Source organism: Squalius cephalus (assembly GCF_949319135.1).
Source record: "Squalius cephalus genome assembly, chromosome: 1".
In the NCBI taxonomy this organism is placed as follows: domain Eukaryota; kingdom Metazoa; phylum Chordata; class Actinopteri; order Cypriniformes; family Leuciscidae; genus Squalius; species Squalius cephalus.
The window spans coordinates 21964976-21992893 of record NC_137122.1 but is presented as its reverse complement, the minus strand read 5'-3'; the positions used below and the strand labels follow the sequence as shown (position 1 = coordinate 21992893).

At 41.2% G+C, this 27918-nt stretch overlaps 1 protein-coding gene across 1 annotated transcript; it reads left to right on the top strand.

Annotated features, from left to right (window-relative positions):
• The first annotated feature begins 299 nt into the window (after positions 1–299).
• Positions 300–26668, top strand: prr36b (proline rich 36b). The gene is made up of 5 exons (XM_079880622.1): positions 300–839; positions 13086–13768; positions 14539–14632; positions 21737–21951; positions 22159–26668. Exons 2-5 carry the CDS (start codon positions 13189–13191, stop codon positions 26010–26012), a joined length of 4743 nt encoding a protein of 1580 aa, XP_079736748.1. The 5' UTR covers positions 300–839; positions 13086–13188; the 3' UTR covers positions 26013–26668.
• Positions 26669–27918: the final 1250 nt, after the last annotated feature.

The window sequence follows — 27918 nt, the reverse complement described above, 5'->3', positions numbered from 1 at the left end:
AAGTTTTAGTAAATTTGTGTTTTGTCATTTTTTATTAGTTTTTAAAAATGTTTTATTTCAGTATTACTTAGTTATTTTAATACTTCAACTCAAACTAAACAAAAATGATAGACAAAATGTTGCCTTTGCAACTACATTAAACAAAAATAAGTTTCATTTTTCAACTTTCAAATTTCATTATATTTTGCTAATCGAAAACGTTTTTTTTTTTTTTATTGCTTTTAAGTTTTAGTTACTAATATTAACCCAGCCCTGTGTGTGTGTGTGTGTGTGTGTGTGTGTGTGTGTGTGTGTGTCTTGAGTGCACAAGTGAAAGTGTAAAGAAACGGCGGGAACGCGGGCGTGGGGGGCAGGGGCGCGCATTGGGGTCCGGGGCAGAAGAAAAGAAGAGGGATATGGCGCGTAAAGAACGGGAGAAAGAAAGAACGTGGGGTGGCCTGTGCGATGACATCATCCCTCATTTGCATAAATCTCAGTCTGAGCGCTGATTGGTCACTGGCGGGAGAAACCGAAGCCGCTCGCGCTTTTCATCCTTTTCAATGCTTTCTCTCTCTCGCCCGGTACCGTGTGCGCGTGCGTGCGCGGATCGCCAAGCGTCGTTTCATTCTCTGCTGCCAGGAGGAGACGCGCACATCTCTTTATCACCGGTAGACAGTCAGTCAGTGAGCTTCACACAGTCTCAGTCAGAGCTTCACTCTTCTGGTTTAAATCTCAACATTTGTTGCCGGTTTCGTCTCGATTCACATCGCTGACCACCGGCGTTCCGCTTGGAAAGAAACGGCAGGAGACGCGAGTAGTACCGACTGGGCGTTGCTGGAGGAAAAGCGCTTTAAAATTCGGTAAGATTCCACCCTAGAAACAAGCGGTGATTCATTAAACACGTTTTCACTGTGTCAGAACGAATTAATAAATGTCAGTGCCAATTTAAGAGATGCATTTCATTCAACAGCATGATTTACGACTGAATGCATTGATATGTAAATGAATATTTATGAGTTCTTGTTCACATCGGTCATTATAATAGTGCCGGCGGAATAGACTAAATGAGATCATCAGTTGAAAATGCCACTGAAGCGATCAGGTTTCACACCGGTTTGATTTATAGGCTTATATCTATCACACGCAATCTGTCTGTTTTACCGTTTTTTATTGCGTGTTAACCGGCATATATTGCCTTCTTTTATTCCGTGTTGCCTTGTTCATCCTTTCAGTCCGTTTCAACGGTGGATGTCTGGGCGGTGACGCCAAACCCACTCGTGCTGTGGCCGAATTTAATCACGGACAGTCCTTCAGAAAACACATACAGCACTGACAGATGATGAAGAAGAAATTATAATACAGTTTTCATAAGAGTAATGTTTTTTTGTGTGGAGCAGATGCAGTGAAACTTTCCGCTCGTGCGTTCGCTCGAGCTCTTTTGTTCTACGCCTCCTCCACCACCCGCCCGCTCCACATCCAATATATTCACACACCCGCTTCATACACAATATATTCACACACCCGGTACATACTACATGACCCGTTCTATTCTTCGGTCTATAGGCGTATAATATAGCATAAGAACCATAGGCTACCGGTCCATATACAATGTATTACAGTCTACAGAGACTGAATGTGCCGGTATATGAAGGCTTTATTATACTGGATCGTATCAGAATGTAAATATATAAACTATATTCACATATTTAATCCATACAAGTGTAGTGTATCTGCTTTTTAAGTAAAACTCAATGTAATGACCTCATGCAGGCTTGAAAATAAAGGTTCCAATGGGGAGTTTTCACAGTGATTCCATAGAACCATTTTTAGTTCCCCAAAGAACCTTTAAAATAAAAGAACCATTCTTTTCTTAGTTTGAAGAACATTTTTAACACCTAACGAATCTTTTTCAACTATAAAGAGCTTTTTGTGCAGTGGAAAGATTCCATGGATGTTAAAGGTGTTTCACCATCAACGCCGATAAAGATGAGTGTAATGATACCGCAGGAATTAATTAAGGGACCCAACCTTCCAAAATACACGCCCGCTGGTGCAGTTTTGCTGTCTACACCCTGTTCATTTTTACGAGATACAGAACAGAGTTAACAACCAGCAGCTCGATATCATCCAATGGACTACTGTGAAGTATTGATGTTTCTGCATATAAAAAACAACCAGGAGCGATTAATCTGACTGCATTATCTTTTTAGAAATGTACTTTGAGTTTAGAGAGGATCCCGGGTGACCTCTATGCACAGGGCTTGTGGGGTATTTTTTCACTCTATGTTGGTATATTCATTGTTTAGGGCCAGTGAAAATCAACAGGGTGGTTTCTTGGCATTGCTTTCTTCTCAAATCCCTACGCAACTTGAGTCAAAATGACGCGCTTCGCAGCAGGTGCAGGTTGGTTTGGCTACTTCATGCTGCTAAATCTTGGCTTTGTAAGTCAGTTCATCCTATTGTCTTGCTTAATAGTTCCCTTCTCTCCTCTCGGCAAACAAAAGGTTTAAGACGGATGCCTCGACCCCCTGAGGCCTTCATCTCACAGCTCCAGATCTGTCTCTTCTGCTTTTGTTTGGGATATTGTATATAATTTTAGGGAGGATTAAACAATTCTAGTAATACAGACTATTTTAAGATGTCAGTGTACATGAATTCAGAATGTGCAAGGTCAACTCTCTCTAATTATTTCAGATCCATTTTTGTTCCAGTGTCATTGTTCTGTCATATTATGATCCCGATACAATGCTGTGGCTGTCTAACTCCGGCCTACAGGGATTAGGCTCTTGGGGGGTCGGCATTGCCAGCAATTACAAATGTGTCATGGCATGATGGGTAGTGTGACTGTATAAGGAATTGGGGGTGGGACTGGCTCTGGCTTTGCTAGAGAACAATTTACAGAAAATAGCATCAGAAAGGTCAGATCCTTGTTTATGAATATCTAAAGTGACATAAGAGAACATGACTAATATGCGTAATCTGGCCCACCAACATTTGCTTGCTCACTGTACTCTCTTAAAAATGGTTTATGGATGGATCCATAAGGAACATTTTGGTCGCGTTGTATCTGCGTTGACGTAATTTCCAATGAAACAGGAAGCTAAGGCGGGACATATTGAATGGCTCCTCCCCCTTTTCAAATAGCCAATAGTGTTTAGTTTACCTCACAGATTGTGAGTCGTACTTGACAGCACCATGGAAGCGAATCGGATTCAATAGTAGAGGTGTAAATAAATTCTAGCCATTTCATTCTTAACCAACGTACAGTTCGAAAACGGAATAAAACTATTTTTCTCCAAACCATATTGCTCCGTGACGTTTCAATGGTCGCTTTGGCCAGGTTGTATTTATAGCATGGGGGCGGAGCTTTAGATTCTAGAGAGCATTTGATTGGACAGAAGATGTGATGAGAAGCTGAAGTCCCCGGTGATGTCATAAAAATCCCAGAGAGACAGAACTCTGATTGGCTGTTCAGCTTAGCGAATGAGAATAAAATTGAAAGTGATGAAAGCGAGCAAAGAAGTCAAGACGGAACAAATAGAAGGCTGTTATATGATTTTAGATTCTTAATGTTCTTCACACTGGTTCTTTTAAGAACAGTTCACTGAAATGTTCTTTGAGGAACCAAAAATGGTTTGGTTACACATTGTTTTAAGGTGACGTAAGTTACATTGCACCGACTCAAATAAGGAGTAATATTAATAAACTACATGTACTTACTATAGAGTTACGGTTAGGGTTTGGTTTAGGGTTATTCACTTGTAATTATGCATAATTTAGTGCATAAGTGGATGTAGTAACGTTTAACTATGTCACCTCAAAATTACCAATGGTTCTTCTAATGCATAGGAAAACACTCTTTTGGAGCCTTTATATTTGAAAGTGTGTTGAACACTTACTGTTGTCCCAAGAGGAAGTTTCAGTGGTTTTCCTGTGTCATCTGTCGTTTTCTGATAATTCTCCCTCCTCCGGTAAAGATAGCACTCTTGGGGCTGAGCAGTTGTCAGGGACAGTTGGCTCTGTTTGGATGGGATATTGTGTTGCAGCTGTGGTGTTCTGCAGGGTTCCGAGTGCTTTTTTGGGGTGTGTTTTTTGGTTACGGTTCAGCTTTCTGTAAACATGTCTGCTGTGCAGTTGTAGCGCTCTTGCTGTGTTAATCTCCGTCTGAGGCAACATTATATCAGAGCAGACATGCAGCCCTGTCTTGATGCATTTTGGTCCTTTGTTCTGGTCTTGGCAGATGTCACTCAGTGAATGGCATCTTTGAGAGTGTCACTGATTTCATGGGGTGCGGCAATTTACTAATGGATGTATTGACCCCGCTGCATTTCTGAAGGTTATAGTTCATATGGAGTGTCTGAAAGTACATATTAAAATAACCCTGAAAACTAGGTGTCTTGATGCCGTAGGGCTCCATGCAGTGGAAAATGTCAACCAAACTTATAAAGGCTTGAGACTAAATTTCCTTCAGCATCCAGCTTACAGTGTTCATAAAATATTACTTGGATGCATCCACGTAAAAATAAACTTGAGTTTTATGCACAATGCTTTGTGCAAGCATTGTGTGTTTTGGGTGGTTGCATCCCAGTTCTCTGTGATATTCTAGTCTGTCTGTGGGATTTTTTTTTTTTAAATATCAATGTATGTTATTGCAGTTATTTGAGGAAAATCTGATGTGCTCAAGATGCCAAATCATTATGAACTCAAACATTTCTCACCAAATTATTTGAAGATCAAATGATCTTAGCAGCTATCCACATGAGTTTTTACAATAAGGTCCTATTAGTGCATTAAATAACTGAGCAATGCATTTGTTGCAGTTTTTATTAATCTTTGTTAATAAATACACAACTGTCCATTGCTATTCATGTTAGTTCATTAAATAATATTTACAACTTTTGTATTAGTCAATTGAAATTTACATGAACTAAAATGTAAATGTTTGAGAATTATTTTTTTCTAATGTAGTAAACTAATGTTAACAAATGGAACCATATTTTAGTGAAATCTTGTAAATATAGCTATTGTCTATGGCAAAAATAACTAATTTATGTGTATTTATTTTCTGATTGTATGAGAGAAATCTGAGAGGTTGATAGTTGCCAGAAACAACCTGAGCAATTAGATTTCCTCTGGGATAGTATTATTTAGGAGAGCTTTATCCAAAGCAGCTTACAATGTATTTTAGCACAAAAACATTCTGTCTTGAGCAACCAGGGGGTGTTTATTTTTGCTCAAAGCCACAACAGTGAAAGGAGAATCGCTTTTGCAGGATTTTATACCTACAACCTTTGGCTTGACCAGCTGAGATACCCAACCGTTACAGACTAAAACCAATGTTTGGTTGTATACAGCTTCGTTAAGATTTGCATTTCTCCAACGGGCATGTTATAAAGTTTTATTTGTTGAGTCAGAACAGAGGCTCAGAGTCCATCTGGAAGGTGCCAGTCAGCTGTGAACAGAAGGATAATCCTCTTATAGGTACAGTCATTTCCTGTGAAGTGAGTGTCACTTCCTCCTGTTTGCTGAAGGGCACGTTTATTGTCCAGTGCAGATGACGTTTGTGGCCATACTGTCCCAAACAAACACACACTATCAGATGCCATTGATCGAACCCCCCACCAGCTGGACTTTATCAGCTCTTTTGTAATTTGGTTCTTCTTTGGTTCCTTTTTTTGTGCTCACAGTAGATAATAGAATCGAGCAGCTCCTCAAATTACAAATTAGTTAAAAGGCCCCTTTGCACCCAAACCTCCCAATTTCAGCATGTCCACATGTTCTGCTAATGCACTTCCCATCTGTGCTGCGACCACTGCACTTTCTCTTTCTGATCAATATCCTTCTCATCTCATAATTTCTCCTCTAATTTTCTTCGCCAGGTGGCATGGTACACATGCTGGCGCACATATCTGGCCCATGTCCTGTGTGCATCCCGTTGTGCGGGTGTCCATCGGAGGATCGCTCAGGATTAGCATCATGCTTTGTCCCAAGTTAACAAGCTCTGTCATGTGTTAATCTCCCTGTCCCCAGGGGACCGAGTTGGTCCGCTGCTGGTTGCGATGTTTCTCCCTGCGATGGACAAAGGTGCTGGTACCAGTTCCCTTGGTCATGTGACCCTTCTCTGGCGTTGTGTGTCAGACGGATGCACAATTTCCAGAATTTTTATTTGAACAGTTTTATTGCATTTCCTTAAATTACAGTGCTGTTTTAAGGGGCCTTTTACAACGGAAGCGCTCATGTTCACTTTCCTGAAGCTCAAACAGTAGAGCGTTGGCGCTTGCAATGCCAAAGTCATGGGTTTGATTCCCAGGGAAAGCAAGAACTGATGAGAATGTTAATGTGTACCTTGAAATGCAATGTAAGTCGCTTTAGATAAAAGCATCTGCCACATGCATAAATGTAAATGTAAATGTTCACAAACCACTAGACGGACTGCTGCAAAATAGAACAGAAAAGTTATTAATTTGCTATGCCTTCTTAAAAGATTGACATTTATGGCACGAGATGCATGACATGATAAACAAAAATATCTTTCCGACATTCATTCAGTCCAACTGGGAATTCACAAATATATATATATATATATATATATATATATATATATATATATATATATATTATCAAAATCACTGATTTGTGACGTTGCGATTTTTTTTTTATATAAACCACATTTACCATATTATGATGCTAGATCAAAAAAAAATTATATATATATATATATATATATATATATATATATATTATTTATTTATTTATTTATTTTTTGCCTTTTTTGCGCTTAAAGACTCTTTTTAACATCAAGCACGTCCATGTTTTTTTTTCTTCATCGAGGTATGTTTCTTTACCACACTAATGTGTAAATAATTTTTACTGCAAACTCCATTTTTGCAGTTATATAGAGGTTAAATGGCAGATTATGCAGAAACCCCAAAAAATGCAACGTTTTGATTTTGCATCGTCCTCTGCATTCACAAATCATGAAAACCGGGTTGGTGGTGTACATTGAACCTACAGTCAAAACTAAGGGGACATGGTGATGGAAATAATATGAGATGCTTTTGAGTTCGCTTGCAAAAGTTTTGAGCTCCACCAAGAAGCTTTGTTTGCTTGCAAAGAATACAAAGGTTTTGCAAGTTAACGCACAATTTCTTTGGGGGAAGGGAAAAGTTCTGCAAGCGAATGCAAAGTTGCTTGGGGGAAGGCAAGTGTTTTGAAAGAGAGCATACCATTTCATTGGTTAAGGCAAATGTCTTGCAAGAAAGTTTCTTGGGGGAAGGAAAAACATTTGTGACCAAGCGCAAAGTGCTAGGGTTCCCCCAAAATGCAAACATTTTGAAAGAGAGAGAAACTCAAAATTTCTTGGGGGAAGTCAAAAGTTTTGTTAGAGAGTGCAATAGATTTGGTGAGCAAACACAATAGCTTTTACCATCACAATGTCCCCTCCATTAGAGATTTTGAAAGGATGAGAAACGCAAAGTTTCTTGGGGTTCTTTTAGGTTTTGCAAATTAATATACAATTTTTTGGGGGAAGGCAAAAGTTTTGTGTGCAAACACAAAGTTACTTGGGGTAATGAAAAAGTTTTGCAAGAGATTGCAAAGTTACTTGGGAGAAGGCAGAAGTTTTGCGGTTTCTTTCTTCTACTTTGGCGAGCACACACAATAGCTTTTTCCATCACAATGTCCCCTTTAGGGTCTTTAGGGTACAAAACAGACATAACACAAGCACACATCCAGGGCAAACGGCCTATAAGTGTCCCTTTGTAGGTCACTAATCTGTTGCATCTCAGACAGTCATGGAGTGTTTCACTCCCAGGCATAACATATGTTCCAGAAACCTTACGTAAATCTTCCTTAGAGTACAGGGATTACCTCTTCGTCACCTGGATGCTGTCCAGGTGTCTGCCGCAGGAGTAATTGGTGCTCCGGGCAGGAAAAGCTTCAATCACAGCTAGTTTAGTCTCGGTTTACCATTGGTTTTGTTTCCATCAAGTCCCCTGAGGGTAATACACTCAAAGTGGTTTCTTACAGCCTGACGTCACTACCTTCCTTTCCTCGCTCCGCTTGCGGATTGTACCATTGAATGGGCAGATCTGTTTGTTTTTGTGTGTTGGACAGAGTGGCTTCCCAACCTTTGGCCAAGGGTGTTTTGGGAATGCGCTGGCCGCGATCGCAATCTCCACAGCGGGGGCAGTAAAGTGGCTTTTGTTAGCTTGGACAGCAGCGGTCCTGTCATGTGCCTCCTTGTGTTTCTATCCTCTTTTCCCTCCTCCGCGAGGGCCACCAACCCAACAATCCCTTCTTTGGTGACTTGTTTCATTGCAATGCACCTCGGGCCATCCAACTTCATCTCGGCATGTGTATGCTGTATAATGGGCTCAGTCAGAGAGTCATGTGATTGGCATATAGAGAGGGAACCAGTATCTCCACACAGATGCGTCTAAGACGCCGTCCGCTCTTGAGTGCTATTATGTAATTGTGTTTGTGTTATGGACACCAACGTCCAATGGACTATTCATGGACTATTCATGGACTCATGAAAGCGGTTCTGTGACGCAGGCCTCAATCACACCTTGAGTCAGTCTTTTGCTTGTGCCGCTGTAGAGAAGGCTAGCATTATATGATGAATGGAGGGATTGAAGTACTTTTTTGTGATTCATTTAAGCAATGAACATTTTAGTCCTAAAAACATGCAATATATATTTTTTTCTGGCCATTGATTTGTATTTTAAACCTGGCTTTCAATGATTTCTGTTTTGGAAAATGTATGCAAATTAGTGCATATTTAATTAGATAATGCCTCATTTGCATACTTCAATGTAACGTTTCAGAAAACTTGAAATACTAAACAATATTTTATGTTGTTGTTTAATTTAATAACTCTTTCATTTAGATTGGGGTCATTAGATTTTTGGGGGGTCAGAAAAATTTAATGAGGAAACAAACAAAAACCATAGCTATCAATTAACTTAGAAATTGTCATACATTTGAATTTTTACCACTAATGTGCCCTGTAAATAAATTTATAGTGTTACTGTATTCGGTTCCTCCCTGCTGTGGCTTTACATGGATTTTATTAGCATATGAGATTTGAGGTGAGGTTTTATTCTTGCTTTATTCTGAATGCTCAGAAGATGCCTGAACAATTTGATTACAGATTCTTACTCAAACCCTTTGACCTTTTACTCTTCAGACTAGCGTGTTTCTTAACCAGCAAACTGCCCTTTTCCCGCCCCACCCCGATGAGGAGCCCCGGTGCCCCTGTTTGTGGTGGTCCTTTCTGAATAGAGCCAGTGTTCCCTTGTTTTAGACTGATAGACAGGGGTTGAGGGAGACTTCTGCAACCTCCGGAGGGCACGGGTGGGGGGTTGGACGGGGAGGTTAGAGGGTGCATAAAGATGCTGTACTCAAAAAAAAAATACTTAGGCCTAAATATAAGATTTTTTCTTTTTAATTTCATACAAAAAAATCCATCCATTTTTATTTACATTTTTTAACAAAACAAACTAATAATCTACATGTGATGCATTGTCAGTCATACATACATTTCTGCACTCAAAAAATCATGGCATATTTGCGTTTTATTTCGATAAATATTATCACATTAAGTTTATAAGTTAGTTTTATTAGTTATAAGTTCATTTATTAGTTAAAACTGTGTGTGCCAAATATGTGCCAGTATGGAAAATATATATGGAATTCAAATGCATAAAAAACCTAACTCATTTTTTTAAGTGTGTATTATCTGATCGGAGACGAGAAATTGGCCGGACAGATTTGATATGTGAAATCCTAAACTGTGGCAAATGACAAATTAGTCAGCCCTCTGACTAAATGCCAAATCAGAGGCCCGCCGCCAACAACGATGTCCCCAGTGCATGCAAACGGGCCGGGAGAAGCCATGCGATTCATGCAGCATCTTGGCGGTGTGCAAATTTGTGCTTCATCTCTCACAATCTCTCCATTGATTGCAATTCAAAGGGGGTAAAAACATTTCCTATAGTGAGCTATTCAGATTTTTGCAGTATTCTTGTTCTTCAGTTTTTAGACATGTGGGTTTGGCCCGGAGTGGCTAAAGTTAAGATGGCATTAGCCTGTTAGAACCTGCTGTGCCGCAGTGGTTAGCTGATTGTGAGAAGCAAGCTTTGCACACAGGGAACTTTTTAAGGCACAATGCAGTACTTAAAAATGCATATGGCTGTGTTGTGCTTTGCCCTCAGATAAAGAGGCCAAAGTGCATTTTGCCGTTACAATGCGGCGATGACCCGATTAGCATGAGGGTGATCTGCAGTTCAGCGGCGGGACAATTAAAAGACTAATGCGCCGTCGCTGGAGACCTGCCAAAAACACTGCTTCTAGAAGGTATGCAACGCTTCTGTGTATGCAGTGTTTGTTTACATCATATGTGGGTCTACAGGGGATGAGCGCTTCTCGCCCGGCTACTGTTAAGAGTGGAGTCATCCCTTCAGGAGCATTAGGATCCTGCACAGGGATTGGTTACGATAATTGGATGAGGCATTAAGCATGAGGCGTGTGCAGGTTCGTCCCTGAGAGTGACGGAGTGTCGGTAAGAGGGTTTGTGCTTTAAGAAGGTTTGTAGGTACGATGGGTCTTATGTTTGTAAGGTCACAAAGCCACCATATTTACCTTTTCTGGTCATTTTCTCTCCATCTCGTGCTCTCTAAAGCTGGGTTTTATATTAAATGACATTGTGTTTATCACAAAGATTTTGTAGCATGTTAGGTTTGTAGATTTATTAGGCCATTAGGTTACCTAAAGCAGTGGTTCTCAATCTTATTTTTACTCAAAAGGCCCCCCATTTTCCAACACAATATTCGAAGGCCTCCACCATGTAGGCCCCATATTTATTTAATACACCTATAGACACATTGGGTATTTCTGCAGTAATTATGACAAAGCTCCTTGTTTTTAAACTTATTAACACAATCTGGGAGCGCTGACACATTAACCATGATTAATTTTGGGATTTCAGAAGTTTCAAGAACTGTATGTCCTTCAATAAAAATGATTTATTGAGGGATGATGAAACGTACCAAAAACATTTTTTCATACTTGCCTGTCGAAATCAGCCACTTTGTAGGTCATCAGAAGTCAGAAGAGGTCAGATCCTCCCCCCAGAATTAGATGGACAGCATAGGCTTCTGACCCCCCCGGGTCACTATTGTTTACATGCAGAGGAAGCTGTCTATATCCCTCAGCAGGATCGTTAAGGTCATAAGGCCATGTGATGGTGAGTGTGTTTTCCTCTCGGAAGGAGGCTATTTCACTCCTCTAATCTCTTCAGCTCTCCACCACCTGACGTTCTTGCATCTGATTCTCATCTATCATTCCAAACTGGATCAATAGCAAGAGAAAAACAGTCAGAATGGGTAGAGCGGATGCAACAAAGCCTGTATTTATAAGCAATATTAAAATAGAGAGATGTGATCTAGAGGAGATGTTTTTCATCAGGGAAAACAGCCCTTGAGCTCTCTGAGGTGGAAGTGATGTTGCATGTGGTTGAGTTTGTTTAAAAAGCTAAAATCTTTGATGTTCTTCATTACAAACTAATGCATTATTTAATCCGACTATATAGTTACTTTTTGTGATTGCGTAGTTGGGTTCATTTAGGCATCTAATAACATGGCAATTGCACTCGGATCCGTACCAAAATAATCAGTCCAAGATTGCCTGAACAAAGTTGTCACGGCCTGATTGAAAATGAACACTTTTGGTGAGAAAGCAAACCAACCCAACAAACCAAACTGTATCATAATTCATAATGGGAAATGTGGTGTGTAAAAAGCTGGATCAAGAAAAGCTGGAGAAGAAAACCTCTACCACTTCTGCTTCTAAAAAACCAGTTGGCTCCACTACTGCACCCACAACCAAGACCCCTACCAAGACCCCTACCAAGGTCTGATTCTGAGCATTTTAGTTATTGCAGTTGAAAGCTGAATCAAACCAAGAAGAATATGTGTCATTGTAACAATTTAAGTCCCTGTTTTGGAACAAAGTGAACAATCTGCAGGTCTAAAAAAATTTCTCTATTGTTCATATGCCACGTGAACAGTTGTTTTCAAGTCAATGTGGTTATTGTTAATGTCATAGAGTACACAATTCCTATCAGTAACCGATGGCCATAGATAGATCTCTGTCTAAGACATAATATATCTTTTCATGTCTATTTTCTCATTTCTGGCAGCATATATGAATTGGATTCTTTCCCCAGGGCTTTTTCTCTCTTTTCCATTACTGTCTCTCACCCCCTCCCCCAAGTTTCTCTCATTTGGGATGCTCAGCTGCCTGGACCATCTGTGTGAGGACTAACTGAGGAGATTTTGTAATGGGCAGAATGAGTCTGAGGGGTGGAGGAATGAATGTCGACCTCAGAAAGAAACTGGAAGATTCTGTAATATAATGAGGACGAGGTGTCCGGTGACACTGATGTCTGCCTTATGAGTGTGCGTTTTCAGTGTTACTCTTACTCAGTAATTTTTTTCCCATGCTCATTTGAGCCAAGCCACTTCCTCTCGTTGGCCTCTTCCACTGGATGAACTTTGCTGTGGAGCTGCTGCTCTTAAATCATGCAAACAACATCTGCGTCAGCAAGGCATTGTGGGTAATGCATCTGGCATTGCTGCTTTGCTAGTAGTTAGCAATTAGAAATCCCCCCAAAGGGTTTTGAAAACCCAGATATTTTTTACACAAGAAATGGCACCAAAATAATCTTATGATGGATGTCTTGCCATATGTAAAACTGTATTAATGACAGCTATAATCTTATGCCAACCATCACTCCTAATAGATGGAAACATCATCTTGTGTGGCTTTAATTCAGTTTGGTTACAGTTTAAACAGATCCACAAGCTCTGAATCAGCTGTTGTTTTCCCTCGGCACAGCAGGCTATTTACCTCATTCCTAATCTCTTTCTTAAGCGGTTTCTTCAAGCATTTGCATGCAAACCAAACCTGACTCTTTATCTGATTGTTCTCTTAGGTCCGTCCACCAGTGAGAGGGGGTACAGATTTCTGTCTTGCTCAGACTTGTTTTTTATTGTCTGAAGTCTCAAATCAGACTATAACTCTTTTTTTGCTTTTGTTTTCAGGTCAATCGAAGGCCGTCTGATAGCAGTAGACTCCAACTAGTGCACTGAGTCCTGGGTTCCTGATTTCTCTCCTGCTGAGACGGACCTCCAGGACTAGGACAAGATGAAACCGGATGGTGTTGACACAGCAACAATGGAGCCAATGGAAGCATTAAATGCAGGTCCTGTGATCGAGGTGGCGCCAGTGGGTGAAGCTCAGGACCAGGCTTTGCCCACAATGCAAACAGAAGGTGAACCACAGCCAACAGAGGCACTTTCAGCAACCAATGAGACTGGAAAGGACAAGCCTGCAGACCCCAAATCTAAGACGAAGGCTCCTGCCAAAGCAAAGGCACCCACCGCTGGTACCAAGGCATCCACGACCAGCTCCCGTCCCACCACTGCTCAAAGCCGTCTAACAAACGGGGCGCAGAAGTCGCAAGCTAATGGAGTCACCAAAAAGACCACAACAGGAGGCCTGGAGAAGAAAACCTCTACCACTTCTGCTTCTAAAAAACCAGTTGGCTCCACTACTGCACCCACAACCAAGACCCCTACCAAGGTGGCTGAGAAGAAGCCGATGGGGACAGCGAGACCTGCCAGTGCTCCAGCCAATGGCTTGAAGACAACAGGGACAGCGCAGCCCCTCAAGAAAGCCCCTGCTGCACCAGCTAATGGCCTGAAGTCTAAACCAAAAACTACAGGTAAGTCAGAAGAATCATCTGAGCTTCTTGATTCTTGAAGTTCAATGAAGGCCAGGTGTCTCCAACCCTTCTCCTGGAGAGCTGGGCTGTATCCAAAAACACCCCCTATACCCTTAAATAGGGTCTTGAATCGCACATCCATCCATTTTCCAAACCGCTGGTCCAATGTGGGTATAGCGTAATTTCATACAGGTATAAATTCATAAATTCAAGCATAATATAATTGACTATAAAATTGTTTAGTTAAGGTTTATACATGCTAGTTTCCATGACGGAGTTCAAGATAAATCTTTTCATCTTACTACTAGAGCTGCCAGCTTGCTAAGTTTCAAATGATTATTAAACAGCAAGCACAAACTATGCAAAAGCGGCGAACTCAGTTTCTGAATTCACTCACTCGTTTTCATTACCTCCTTCAAATGAACTATATTAGTGGAGTAATGTAGGGAATAGGGAATGAGGGTATAGGGGGTGATTTTAAGCATAGCTCTGGAGTCCTGCAGACTTCATTTCCAGCCCGGCTCCAATAACACCTGCCTGTAATTTCCAAGTTATCTTGAAAACCTTGATTAGCTGGTTCAGATGTGTTAGAATTAGCAGGACTGTTGCTCTCCATAAGTGTGCTTGGAGACCCCTGATGTAGGCTAGATTTTTTTTTTTTCCAGTAAAGCAATTCTGATGTAGCACATTATCAAATTTCAAATTAACTTTCTGTATTTGTCTTATTGTTCAGTGCTCTTAAACACCCTTACCGTCATCCTTCACTCTAGCTCCAGCCTCAAGGCCTGCCACTGCATCCACCACCAAGACCGGCACCACTGGCTCTCCCAAACCTGATAGGCCACCTGTCGCCAAGACAACCAGGTAGGCGTCTCATTGGTTGAGCTCCTAGCCCAGGGTTTGTAGATTATAATTCTGCAATGTGGGCCATTGCAGTAGCTCATTCTCTTCCAAAGTCCTTCAGGCATTGCTCATTCAGCCTCACGTTGCAGTCCACATCTCTCACAATCACTACTCTTCATTCACTGAATACTTAAAGCATTAGGCATCAATTCTAAGCCTGAACAGGAAAGAATTTTATTTGCTTGAAAATTAACTGGCACAGTCTTCAAATTCCTGATTACAAAAAACTGTGAGGGGGAACTCTCTCACGATTGAGAGAAATTTTAGACTCTCCCCAGAAAGTTTCCATAATTATACCAACAGTCTCGTCGGCCCCCCAGTAGTTTCACACAATGAGATGCTGATATAATGCAGATCTCAATATATCCAGGACAGATGCAGAGGTTAGGATGGTTATCATGCAGGGACACAATCTTAGTCATGCTGGGAATCATAACATTGAGCTCATCCGAGCTGTTTTGAGATGCCTGCAGACAGCCATGAACAGTGAAGGAGTTTTTTGTTACTTGTTTATAGAGGCAATGAGGGACATCCTGAGGCCTGTAAAGGAGCTCAGACTCATGATGTTATGTGTGGGTGGGGGAAAAATGTTTTTGTGACTTTTGTAGCATGTGAAGTTTTGTAATGTGATATTTGGTCCTGCAACCATATATTGTTGCAGATCTCTTTAGATTTTGACAGATGTTGATCATCTTCTTTTCCTTATAAGATGCTTGAAGTGTGTGTTTTTTCTCCAGTGCTTTTAAAGTAAGGAAAAAGGACAAAAGTGAGTCTGTCAAAGTTCTGTTTTGGCGGTTTTAGGTAATTTCTACAATTAATTGGTGTTTTAGTTAGTTAGTAGCCTTGTATATCACCTATGTATATACCTAAAACATTTTTTAGGAGTAACCCATCAAAGATGACAACAAAAGACAAATATATTTTTTATAGGCAAAAATACTTGCCCACAATTTGTGTGATTAATTTGATCTAAGATGTTATTCATATTCATGCTATAAAAAGTCAAAAACAGAGCTCTGCCATGACTCCTCCCACATCATAAAGCTGAACAGGAAGTTTATTTCAAGATTAATGGTGTTTAGAGTAAGAAAGCTGCTGTCTCAAACACAGATTACATCACATACTGCTTGAAAAGGAAAGACAGTGTAAATTACACTAATAGCACTGCAGTATATTCCAGCACTGGGTTTAGGAAAGATAATCTGGGGAATCCACCCTGAGCCTTTGTTTTCCGTTTCTGCCTTATGATTGTAAGCTCAAACTCTAAATGGCAGCAAAAAGGCCTCTTGTTGTCCAATTAGTGCAGGAGTTTTTTTTTTTTATTGTTATTTTGACCCTGTGGGCATCTTCGATCTAACACGTATTTAATGCTACCTCAGGCCAAGGAAGACAAAATTTGTGCAGTTGAGCAGCATAACAAAACTTTTTTTGACTGCAGTGTCTTAATATTAATTTAACATTTGCTTCACAGTCCAGTAATATATGACTCAGTTTTGGGCGCAGCACATTTTTTCTTTGCATTTGTGTGAGTGTGAAGAGTCTTTGTGTAGTGTGCATATACGCCTTCAGCAATAGAGGTTGTACAGGGAATTCTGCATCTTCTGTACCTACTGGATTTTAAATAAATAAAACATGCCATTGGCATTAATGGTGAAAAAAAGCTTTTACATTGCTACATAAAATATGTAGGATTGCAGTTTCTGCTAGTGGCACCACGCAGATTTGCAAAAAAATTATAACTGTTTCCAAACAGGTATTCCAAACATTCTCCAATGTTGCAGTTGGACTGCTGAACTAAATAGAGCAATGTTTTAAAAGCACTACAATGTTTAACACTTTTCAGACTGGGATAAGGCAAAACAAGGCAAGGCGAGTTTATTTATATAGCACATTTCATTCACAATGGTAATTCAAAGTGCTTTACATAGAAGGAATTAAAATAATCAAAAGAATATAATCAATAAGAATAATTAAAACAGTTTAGAATAAAAAAGGGGGAAAAAATACAGTGAAAATACCTGGTATAATAGCTAAAAGCAGACTCACGATGCTTTGAGTAAACCCTTGGTATTTCTAGCTGATATGATCCTAGTGATCTGAGTGATCTGTTAGGTTTATATTCAGTGAGCATATCTGCAATGTATTGAGGTCATAGGCCATCAAATGATTTATATACCAGTAAAATACTTTAAAATCAATCCTAAATTTAACTGGGAGCCAGTGTAAAGACCTGAGGACTGGTGTGATATGTTCATATTTTCTGGCTCAGAATCCTGGCGGCAGCGTTCTGTATGAGCTGCAACTGTCTTATGGTCTTTTTGGGAAGGCCAGTGAGGAGTCCATTACAATAATCCACCCTGCTGGTGATGAAAGCATGCACAAGTTTCTCTAAGTCTTGTCTGGAAACAAAGCATCTAATTCTTGCAATATTTTTCAGATGATAGTATGCTGATTTAGTTATTGCTTTGACATGACTACTGAAACTAAGGTCTGACTCTAGGGACACACCGAGATTCCTTACTTGATTTTTAGTTGTTTGACCCCTAGAGTGAAGGTATGCGTTCACCTTGAGAACTTCATCTTTGTTTCCAAATGCAATGACTTCAGTTTTGTCTTTGTTTAACTGAAGAAAGTTTTGACACATCCAACTGTTGACTTCGTCAATGCATTGGCACAGGGAGTCAATGGGGCTGTAATCGTTAGGCGATAGGGCTAAGTAGAGCTGTGTGTCGTCTGCATAGCTGTGGTAAGAGATTTGGTTCTTTCTCATTATTTGGCTCATTGGGAGCATATACAGGTTGAACAGGAGTGGCGCAAGAATTGAGCCTTGAGGGACTCCGCATGTCATGGATGTCCACTCAGACTTATGGTCTCCTATACTCACATAATAACCTCTCCCATCTAAGTATGACCTGAACCATTTTAGGACTATCCCAGAAAGCCCCACCCAGTTTTCCAGCCTGTCAAGAAGTATGTTATGATCGACAGTGTCAAATGCAGCACTGAGGTCGAGTAGTACCAGCACTGATAATTTGCCCGTATCAGTATTTTAGCGAATATCATTTATTATCTTTATAAGCGCTGTCTCTGTGCTGTGAAGCGGTCAGAAACCAGATTGAGAGATAAAGAGAGCAAGTATTTCAACATTAAGAAAAAACAGTCGTGTTCAAATGGGGTCGTGTTCAAATGAATCCACAGCGTTGGTCGATAAAAGCAGTGCAAAGATGAATGCAAGTCATGCTAGTTGCACTAGTGTAATGCAGACTTGAAAGAACTGGCCAGAAATATGAATCATTTTGATTTATGTCGTAGCGCAACCTTAATGGATGAGCTCTTTCCTGATGATGATGTCATACTGATGTAAGAGCTATGGGCTAGTCGGTAAAGGGTGCGTCTGTTGCTAAACCATTTCTCATAAATTAGTTTCTCTCGTTCTTTGTCCCTTTGGCTCTCGTTCATTAGAGTTTAGACCTCCAGAGAGATGTTTTATTGCAGCCACTGCACCTAATCTCTAAATGGAGCGTGCGTGTCTCTGAGTGCCCAACAGCCAACTTGATGGATGCTTTACAACACTTCAGTGATTCTGAGTTTGCTGCAGCGCTTGCGTGTTCTTCGCTTGTCTGATTTCTCCATCTTTCTAGGCTGTGTGTGTTCACTGGTGTCCCGCTCCTGCAGTTTGACATGGCTGTTTTCTGGACATGCACATTTGTCTTCACTTTTCAGTTTAGCTGTGAGACGCTGTGACCTGCTGCGGATTATTTTTGAATTGTTTAGTTTCCTCGAATTTTAAAAGCCTTAAAACATATATAGTTCCCACCAACAAGAAATAGTGATTAACTTAATTTCATGTCATTTCAAATCTGTATGACTTTATTTCATGGGACACAAAATTAAGAATGTTGTAGAATGCTGTATAATGAAACTGAATGGAGGCATTATAAGATATTATTTTATAAGATATTCTTCAAATAGCCACATTTTGTTTTCCACAGAAGATAATCATATGGTCTTTTCTGTGGGGCACAGTCTGAAAGCCACTAAACAACAACAAAATGGCTGCATGTGCTGTCTAGTTAGTGCAGGAGTCTGTGTTTACAGACATCTTTGATTTGATGCATATTTGCTGCCGCAAGCCAAGAAATCACTGCAGATGTTCAAATTGAGATTTATGACCATTTTTGCTGTTGGGGTAAAATACATAGATCAAATTTTATTCAGATGAACGACTATTGGCCTTCATTAAGCTAACACAGCAAGCTGACATGCAGGTGAGTGCCAGCAGGTAGACGCAATTTCATCAAACGCTGCTGAATCACAGCTTCACTAATGCATTGGGATTCAACCTGAAGGGACGTGAACCTCTTTATTGAGGTTAAAGAGTCCCTTCAGGCCAGAGTGCCTTATTAAAATCTCATCAGCCATAGTCTGCCAGTCACTGGCTCAGGAGGAGGTCGTCTTCCTCATTGCCGCTGTGGCTTCAGGGGAAGTTTTGTCACTCACAAATGTAACAGCAAGTTAAACAGTGTTTATAAACCAATCCGACTCCAGGCTTCTCCTTCGCTCACAAATCATTAAAGTGCTATCTATAAAATGCCTGAATTGCATGCCATTAGCTTGAGGCAATTCACGCAAATGCATGTGTGTCAATGTGCTTGGATTGTTTTTAAGCTTCGGTGCATTTTTAGGTTTTAATCTGCATTGTATTTGCCCCCAACCATGACACAGATCTGACGGCAAATTACACTCAATTGGGGATAAAATGAAAAGCGAAGGCCTAGGTTGGTTTTGTTGTGTTTTTTTTTTTCTATTAGGGAAATATTTTTACATAAAGATGATAATCAATGGCATTATTTACTCACCCTAATGTTACACCGAACTCGTATGACTTTGCATTGTGGGTGTTAAAGTTTTTGGTAAAAGAGAATACCACAGCCCCTTTTCTCTGTTTTCTCTAGTCATGTTGCACCGATTTCAATATTTCTTCATATTTCTGCTGCATAGACAGCCCAGTTTTATTAAAAGATCATCTTGACAGCGGTAAATTACCACTTTTTAAATTCCCGAAAGGACAATAAAGCATCACCAGTGTGCTATTAACGTACCATAAAAGACCCAAATAATATAGTGCAGAAGTCATATGAACTATTGTTATGGTGTATTATTGTGCCCGTTTTGGAGCTTGACAACTCCTGGTCACTGTATTCTTTCGTTGTATAATAAAGAGGTTTTTGTTTCTCTGTCCCACACTCTCTTGAACTCATTGTCTGTCTCATGTGTTCCAAGAGAATGATGCTTCTGCTAATCTCTGCAAGCTCTCTTCCTAAATTGAGTCATCCTGTCACTGTAGATTATACATATCAGTTTTATGTTTGAGATTAAGAGGAAGACTTTTATAGAACCTCTCATTCGCTCTCTTTTTCTGTCGCTCTCATCTCTGTCTTTCTCATCTCATAGTGCATTCTTCCCTATACTAGGCACAATTTTTCCCCAATGTTCCATTAAATAATTATTTATTTTCTACCTGGTATATGTTGACTCTATGATTCCAACCAGCTGTGTGTCTTTACTGTGGTCTACTAAGTATGACTTTTTGATGCTGGTAAAATCAAGGAAGAGATGACTTAATGAGAGAGAAAAAGCATTAAGGTCAATATTTGGGGCTCATCATGATGTTTATAATGATGGCTTCTATTTTATATTGATAACTAAATTATATATATATATATATATATATATATATATATATATATTGGCGATCCTTAAAAAAAACTGCACACCTACTTTATGAACTGTACACAGGCTTAATTATCAAGTTGGCTCACAGACTAATGTACTAATCCAGGTTGTGAGCTTAAGTAGGTGTTTTTGTAAAGTGAAACTAGGTTGAGGAGCTACAACACACCACTGCATTAATTCATGTGTGGTGTGGTTTTCTCTGTAAGGTTTATCTGTTTATAGACATGCCCTCTTTGTTCCAGAACTTTCACTGCAGGATCTCTCTCTCTCTCTCTCTCTTGCTCATCCACTCACTCTCTCACCTGATACTCCATATGTAGGACACCACAATTTTGTAGCATCTCATCCCCGCAAGTGCTTTGCCTATATGAAATGTGGAATGCATAAAGCATGTATTTTAGCGAGATCCATACTCTTTTCCCGAGTGGGATTTGCATGGTTATTTTTACTCATCACAATGAAAGATTTACATGGTGCTCGCTGTGTCTTGTCGCCCAGCCTCGTGCTCTCCAGCTCTTTATTTAGAACAGGAGAGACACATGCAGTGGAGCATAGACGGAGGAAATCAGAAGCTCCTGCCAGACCCACAGGATGTAGGTTAGTTTACTCAGACATGACCTGGACAAGTATTGAGTCACTGGCGTGTGCCGAGTTTAACTCGCACTAGACCAGAGAGGACAGATACTAGATCCCTTTCTCAGGGCAAAACATGTATATTACCACTGAGTCAGGCACCGCAGGATAGAGGAGAGGCATTATGGGTAGAAAACTGGGGGAGGGGTTTTCTTGAGGAGAATGTTTTTGCTAGTATTAACATTGCTCTAGGTTGTGTTACGGAGCTGCCTGTCCTGGCCTTCTGTGCTGTGACTAACAAACCTCTGTCCAATGAGTCACTGCTCTAGATGGGATATATGGGCCATCACCCACAACTAAAATGTCATAAGAAGAGGAAGATGGAATTGTCCTCATACACACTAGTATCAGAACTTCTCTGTGTGATCTTTCATTCTGCTGTTTAACTGAAAGGGGACTTTGTCCTAGCTGGACATGAAAGCTCAACTGAAGTCTCTTCTTCTAAAATCTCGACTTAAAGGGATAGTTCACCCAAAAAGGAAAATTCTGTCATCATTTACTCACCCTTATGTTATTCCAAACCTGTATGAGTTTATTTCTTCTTTTGAACACAAAACAAAAGAAACTCATACAGATTTGGAACAACTTGAGGGTGTGTAAATGATTAAAGAATTTTCATTTTTGGTGATCTATCCCTTTAAAAAATGCCTTAATGACTCACCACACCTGTTATTAAGATTTGACTGCTATCTGCAGGTCTGTTGGCTCTGTTCCTGCTGCTCGTTCTTCACCTGCTGCCCCTAAGCCTGCGACCCCAACCACTCCTGGCAAGACTTCTACATCCAGACCAACTACTGCTACACCCAAGACACCATCTACTACTGCTAAACCTTCTCCTGCTAAAACCACAGCACCCCCTGCTGGTCGCACTCCCACTCAGACTCCTAAGACCACAACACCTGTCAAGAAAGGTGGGCACCTCGTGGAATACAATAAACGCATCCATGTAGTACAGATGTAATCCTTGGAGCATTCATACTGTGTTTAAATACTTGAATACTGATATTTTAAGAGTAAATATTTTATAAAATAGATACTTTGTCTAGTATTTAGAGTGCTGTTTAAATTGTGATACCGAGTGATACCGAGTTTGAAATTATATATTCTGTTTTCTTTAGATGCCAGTAAGCAGCCATCCACTCCAGCAACCAAGAAGCCCACATCTTCTCCACTTACCCGGCCAGCACCAGCCAAGACCACCAAACCTGACACACCTAAGTCAGCCTCCACTGCAAAGGCAGAATCAGCCTCCAAGAAGCCCACCACCTCCAGCAAGGCGGCAGATGTTAAGACTAGTAAACCCAAGGAGAGCAAAGCAACACCTTCCAAGGAGGTCAGTGCAAGCTCCAAGACCACAGCCAGCAAGCCAAGTGCTAAAACAAGCAGCCCAAAGAAGTCAGTTGGCAGTAGCACTCCAATGCCAGTGAAGGGTGGCCCTAAAGCCTCCCAGCCAGCAGACGTAGCAGCCACAGAGGTTGAGAAGAAGGATGTGGTATCTGCTGTGGTTGCAGCCACTGCTGCAGCTTCTGTTGCTGCTGCTGTTGTTTCTGTGGTGACCTCTGAGGAAGCCCCTGAAGAATCAGCTACAGCTTTTGTTCCTGCTGTCGCTGAAGAGGCACCTGAGGACTTGTTTACCCAAGTCAATCCTGCTGCCTCTGAGGTGAAATTAGAAGACTCATTTACAACTCTCATTCCTGCTTCCTTTGAGGACTCTAAAGAGGATTTTAAAGAAACGGCTACATCTGTCTTTGCCCCTACGGAAGCAGCTGAAGACAAAGTTACACCTGTCATTTGTCCTGTCTCTGAGGAAACACCTGAAGACATAACTACGCCTGTCATTCTCCCCACCTCTGATCAGGCACGAGAAGAAACTGTTTCACCCGTCATTCCCCCTACCTCTTATGAGGCAGCTGAAGAAACAGTTTCACCTGTCATTCCTCCTGCTTCTGAAGAAACACCTGAAGATAGAACTACATCTGTCATTACCCCTACCTCTGATGAGGCACTAGAACAAACTGTATCATCTCTCATTCCCCCTACCTCTGATGAGGCACTAGAACAAACTGTATCATCTCTCATTCCCCCTACCTCTTATGAGGCACCTGAAGAAACGGTTTCACCTGTCATTCTTCCTGCATCTGAAGAAACACCTGAAGATAGAACTACATCTTTCATTACCCTTACCTCTGATGAGGCACGAGAAGAAACTGTATCACCTGTCATTCCCCCAACCTCTTATGAGCCACCTGAAGAAACTGTTTCACCTGTCATTCCCCCTACCTCTTATGAGGCACCCGAAGAAACAGTTGTACCTGTCATTCCCCCTACCTCTTATGAGGCACCTGAAGAAACTGTTTCACCTGTCATTCCCCCTACCTCTTATGAGGCACCCGAAGAAACAGTTGTACCTGTCATTCCCCCTACCTCTTATGAGGCACCTGAAGAAACTGTTTCACCTGTCATTCCCCCTACCTCTTATGAGGCACCTGAAGAAACTGTTTCACCTACCATTCCTCCTTTATCCGAAGAAACACCTGAAGACACAACTACATCTGTCATTCCCCCTACCTCTTATGAGACACCTGTTAAAACTGTTTCACCTGTCATTCCTCCTGCCTTTGATGAGGAACCCGAAGACACAGTTACACCTGTTATTTCTCCTACATCTGATGAGGTAGAGCTTGTCTATCCCCAGGATGTCCCCCTGAGCATGGACACTTATAAAGATGATAATGCCATGTCTCAACTGGCTGCTGAAGTGGATCTGGTCAGCCTGGAGGAACCAGTGCCTGCTGTGTCTCCCCTGGGCACCACAATACTGTCCCCACCATCCTCTCCCACCGGCCCAACATTCATGCCAGTCGAGCTCCCAAGCTCAGCTCCCATACTGGGCTTGCAGGGTCCAGCTGAACTGTGGGCACAGAGCTCTTCACTGTACACCAGCACTGCGACCTTAGAGAACCAGGTGCAGGAAAGTCAGCAGGATGAAGAAAGTGAGCATGATGATGAAAAAGAGCAGAATGATATACAGATGCCCTCTGCAGCAAAGAATGTGATGGGAGACTTTGGTCTGCTGGGCTCAACTGGTGTGGATCACATCAGAAGTGCGGCTCCTGCCTGCCCCTGGCAAGAAAGAGAAGAGGCAGTGGAGAAAGCTGAAGAAGAGATTAATGAAGACAATGATGAAGAGGAGGAAGAGAAAGAGGAGGAGGAAGAGAAAGAGGAGGAGGAAGATGAGGAGGAGGAGGAGGAGGAGGAAGAGGTTAGAGAGATTGGCATAAAGGAATCAGTGCCCCAAACAGAGAAAGAAGATGACTTTAAAAAGGGGGTGGCAGATTTTGCCAGCTGTGACTGGGGTATGATGCAATCAGATGACATGTACAGCAGTAACAAACATGACTCAGAAGTGACATCTCCCTTCAATGCTGAAGAGAGCTGCAGTGCTAAAAAGACAGGTGACTTCATCATGAGCGAGACAGACAGGGAACAGCCATTCACAGGGCCTCCTGGAATTCAGTCTTTCGGAAGTGAAGATGAAGAAGATGATGAGGAAGATGAGCATATGAAGGAAGACATGGATCTGGGCTTAGAGCATGATGATGAGTATTACAAGAAACAGAAAGAGTTAGAGAAGGAGGACCAAGATGTGGAAATGGTCCACAGGCACATGGCTGAAAGTGGACTTGGAGTTTGTGGAAATGATAGTAATGAAGATGATGATGATTACACAGAAGAGCGTCATCTAGATCTCAAGGGTCACACTGCTGCAGCACCATCTATGCCTTTGAAAGCAGCATGGAGTCATTCAAATCCATTTTCTGATCCCTTGGCCCAGCCTGCTTCCGTCCTGTCTGAATCAAGCCTGTCATATTCAAGATTTCAAGAGCCAGAAACACTTAGCAAATTCCAGGTCGATCCAGACACAACCACCAAATTCTCAGCTGATCCAGATACACCACCCAAATCCCCAGCTGAGGCTTTTCTGGACATGAGTCCACCCCTGATTCAGGCATCAGAACCTCAATCTGATATTCGCAAGGATACTGGGAGCTCTGTCCCAGCAGAGTCAGGTATCTTAGCTGCTCCTGCAATTGGAATGTCCCAGTCCAGCACTCTCAGTGGGACAGCCCTGGCTGCTCACAGCAGCAGTGAGACCAGCACACCTGAAGAGCTTCGGGATTATGACAGCAGCTCAGGTGTAGAGTCCCGATCAGACAAGCAGCAAACACCAGTCCCTGCCATGCAGACAGACATGGAGCAGGACCTTGGTATTCACCTTGAGCGTTGTGATGGGGAAGAGGAAGAGGCAGAAACTCTGCCGGCCGATGAGGTACTGGGTGATGCCGCAACAGCGCCAGCCTCTGTTCCATCATCACCATCAACCTCCGGTGATGAGGCCAGTGATACAGAGGGTGAGATGCAGATAAATGACCCTGATGTCACGGTTGATGACAACACCACAGTCCCCCACAACCTTGCAGCCCTGGAGGAGGATGAGGAGGCCCCTGAACAGATTGGAGAGGAAGATGGTGATACGCCTCAGTCAGCCAACTCTGTGGCCTCCTATGGTTTTGACTGCTCCGCGTCCATCTCCAATGCCCACTCCATGGCTGAGAGCTGTGGAAAGAGCCCAGGTATCTTTAGCTTGGAAAATGAAGAGCAGCTTCCGGAAGAGGCTAAGGATCCCTCTTTCATCAAGGAGCTCACCCTGCCAGCAGCTACCGCCTACAGTGATGACTTGTTGGGCTGCCCAGTGGATTTGCTGCCTATAAGCGAGCCCACAGAGAGAGATGCTGGGTTTGATGAGCACTACATGCTGTGCAGTAAGACAGACCCAGGCTCTATGGAGGAAATGGATCCAGAGTCCCCCATGCACCTCTCACCCCAACATGGGGACGATTCAGACGGCCAGCCACCTTACTACTCTGCTATATGTGATAAGACTGATAACTTTCTGGCAGGTAACGTATAAAGTCCCTACTTCGGAATGCACCTTGTCTACCCCAGACCCCAAGCTCCCACCCTGTGTCCTTCATTTCTTCCAAATGTGGGGTTAAGCGAGCGGAGAAAGTAATAGAAATAAGTAATAGAAAGGGGAAAGACAAAATGGAGCCGCCAGGTGAGGGATTATAGCTTTGTCTGAGCTGCTCTCTGTTCTTTTATTACCACGGTGATGGTTATGATTGTATGGCTTAAATTTGTGTATGTACAGTAGCTATTCTCATTTTCTATTAGAATGTACTTTTTAAATAACACTGCGCTTCATTGCACCCCTGAACCTGCAATGTTAGACTAAGTTAAGATAACGTCCTTTGATGAAAGGACAAAAATGCAAAAAAAATAAACACTTGGTGGACTCCAACTACCTTTGTATTTATCCTACTGTTTTTACCAATCAAATGTCAATTTTTTATACTTTTTTTTTTTTTTCTTGTTTTAATTTGATTTGTTAAGATCCCTGTCTTACCTTAATGTTTGTACACACATCAGTTTTCCTGCACTGTAAAAGTAGCTTTACTGTCTTTTTAAACCTATTCCAGCACTAACTGTTTTAGCATTAAATACAGGTTAGATAATCTTCAGAAGCTTTTCACTCTCAAAGTGTTTGACATAGGGGGGTGAATAAGTGTTAGATGGCAAGTCATACTCCAATTTTTGTTTGTGTTTTGTTAGTTTTGGGCTACTGCTGTGCATTTTAGTGAAGAATAACATAGATTGGCACGTAACTTAAGTGCTTTAAAGTACTGGGCTCAGATTGATCTGGATTCTTTCATTTACAGTAGTTGGACATTTGTACTTCAGAACGGACTACTATTTCTGTTCATGGAAATTCAAGTGTTTTCTTGCATTTGTAAAACTTAAAATGATGCTCGCAGGTCAGTGTACTGTGAGTATTGGGACATTTCAACAAGAATTGGAACTGCATGTGCAACTAATTAAAAAATTGTTATAATCTTGATATGATTCCAGACATCATCCAAGGATGTTTGGAAATTAATGATTCAAAATAACTAAAGTTTTTTTTCCCAAAATTCCATTAAACATCATTGCAAGGCTGTCTGTTCCTGTTTGTTTTGTTTTTTGAGTGGCATGATGGTCTATTCTCATCCGAGTGCTCCTGTGGAATTTTATTTTGAACAGGAAATGGATATCTGCTGAAATGGTGTTTATTCCAGATGTATTTTGATGAAATGACAGTCAGTGCTCATAGTCTTTAACCCCCCTCTTCAATAGCATGTCATTCCTCCTAAACTGAACACCAGAAAAGGACCCCTCCCTGAAAGCCAAACACAAGTTGCATGGAATCTCAAGGAATTAATTGATGAATTTCAAGAATTGCCTGTTTTCATGTAGCTAGTATCATTAGACATAAATGCATAAACACAAACTTGACACAAATATTTCAAAACCTGCCTGAATGTTAAATTTGGTCCTGTAAGGGTGTGTCAGGGAACCTTCTTTCTTGCTTTTCCTTTTCCATCTCTCAGTATCTCTCTCTCACTCATCTACTCAGCACTTCCTTTCTTACTTTTTTTTTTAACTACCCGTCATCAAAAAAAGTCATTTTACATCAAAAATATCTGGAGGTGAAATTAACAAAGTACAATTTATCATCCATTTAGCTCCCTGTCTGTTCTGTTATGTGAAATTATGTATGCCAGGTGACAAACATTGAGAGAATGATTTTGTTGTTCTCTCCAAATTACCACAAATCCATTATTTTAATTAAAGACTAAAAATTAGCAAGTTTAGGTTATTATGATTTTATGTGGATGTATGTATGTATGTTTCATTTACCCTTAAAAACTGCCTTCATTAATGGAATTTTATCTTTATTTAATTTGTAATATTTTACGTTTTATTTAGATTATGTTATA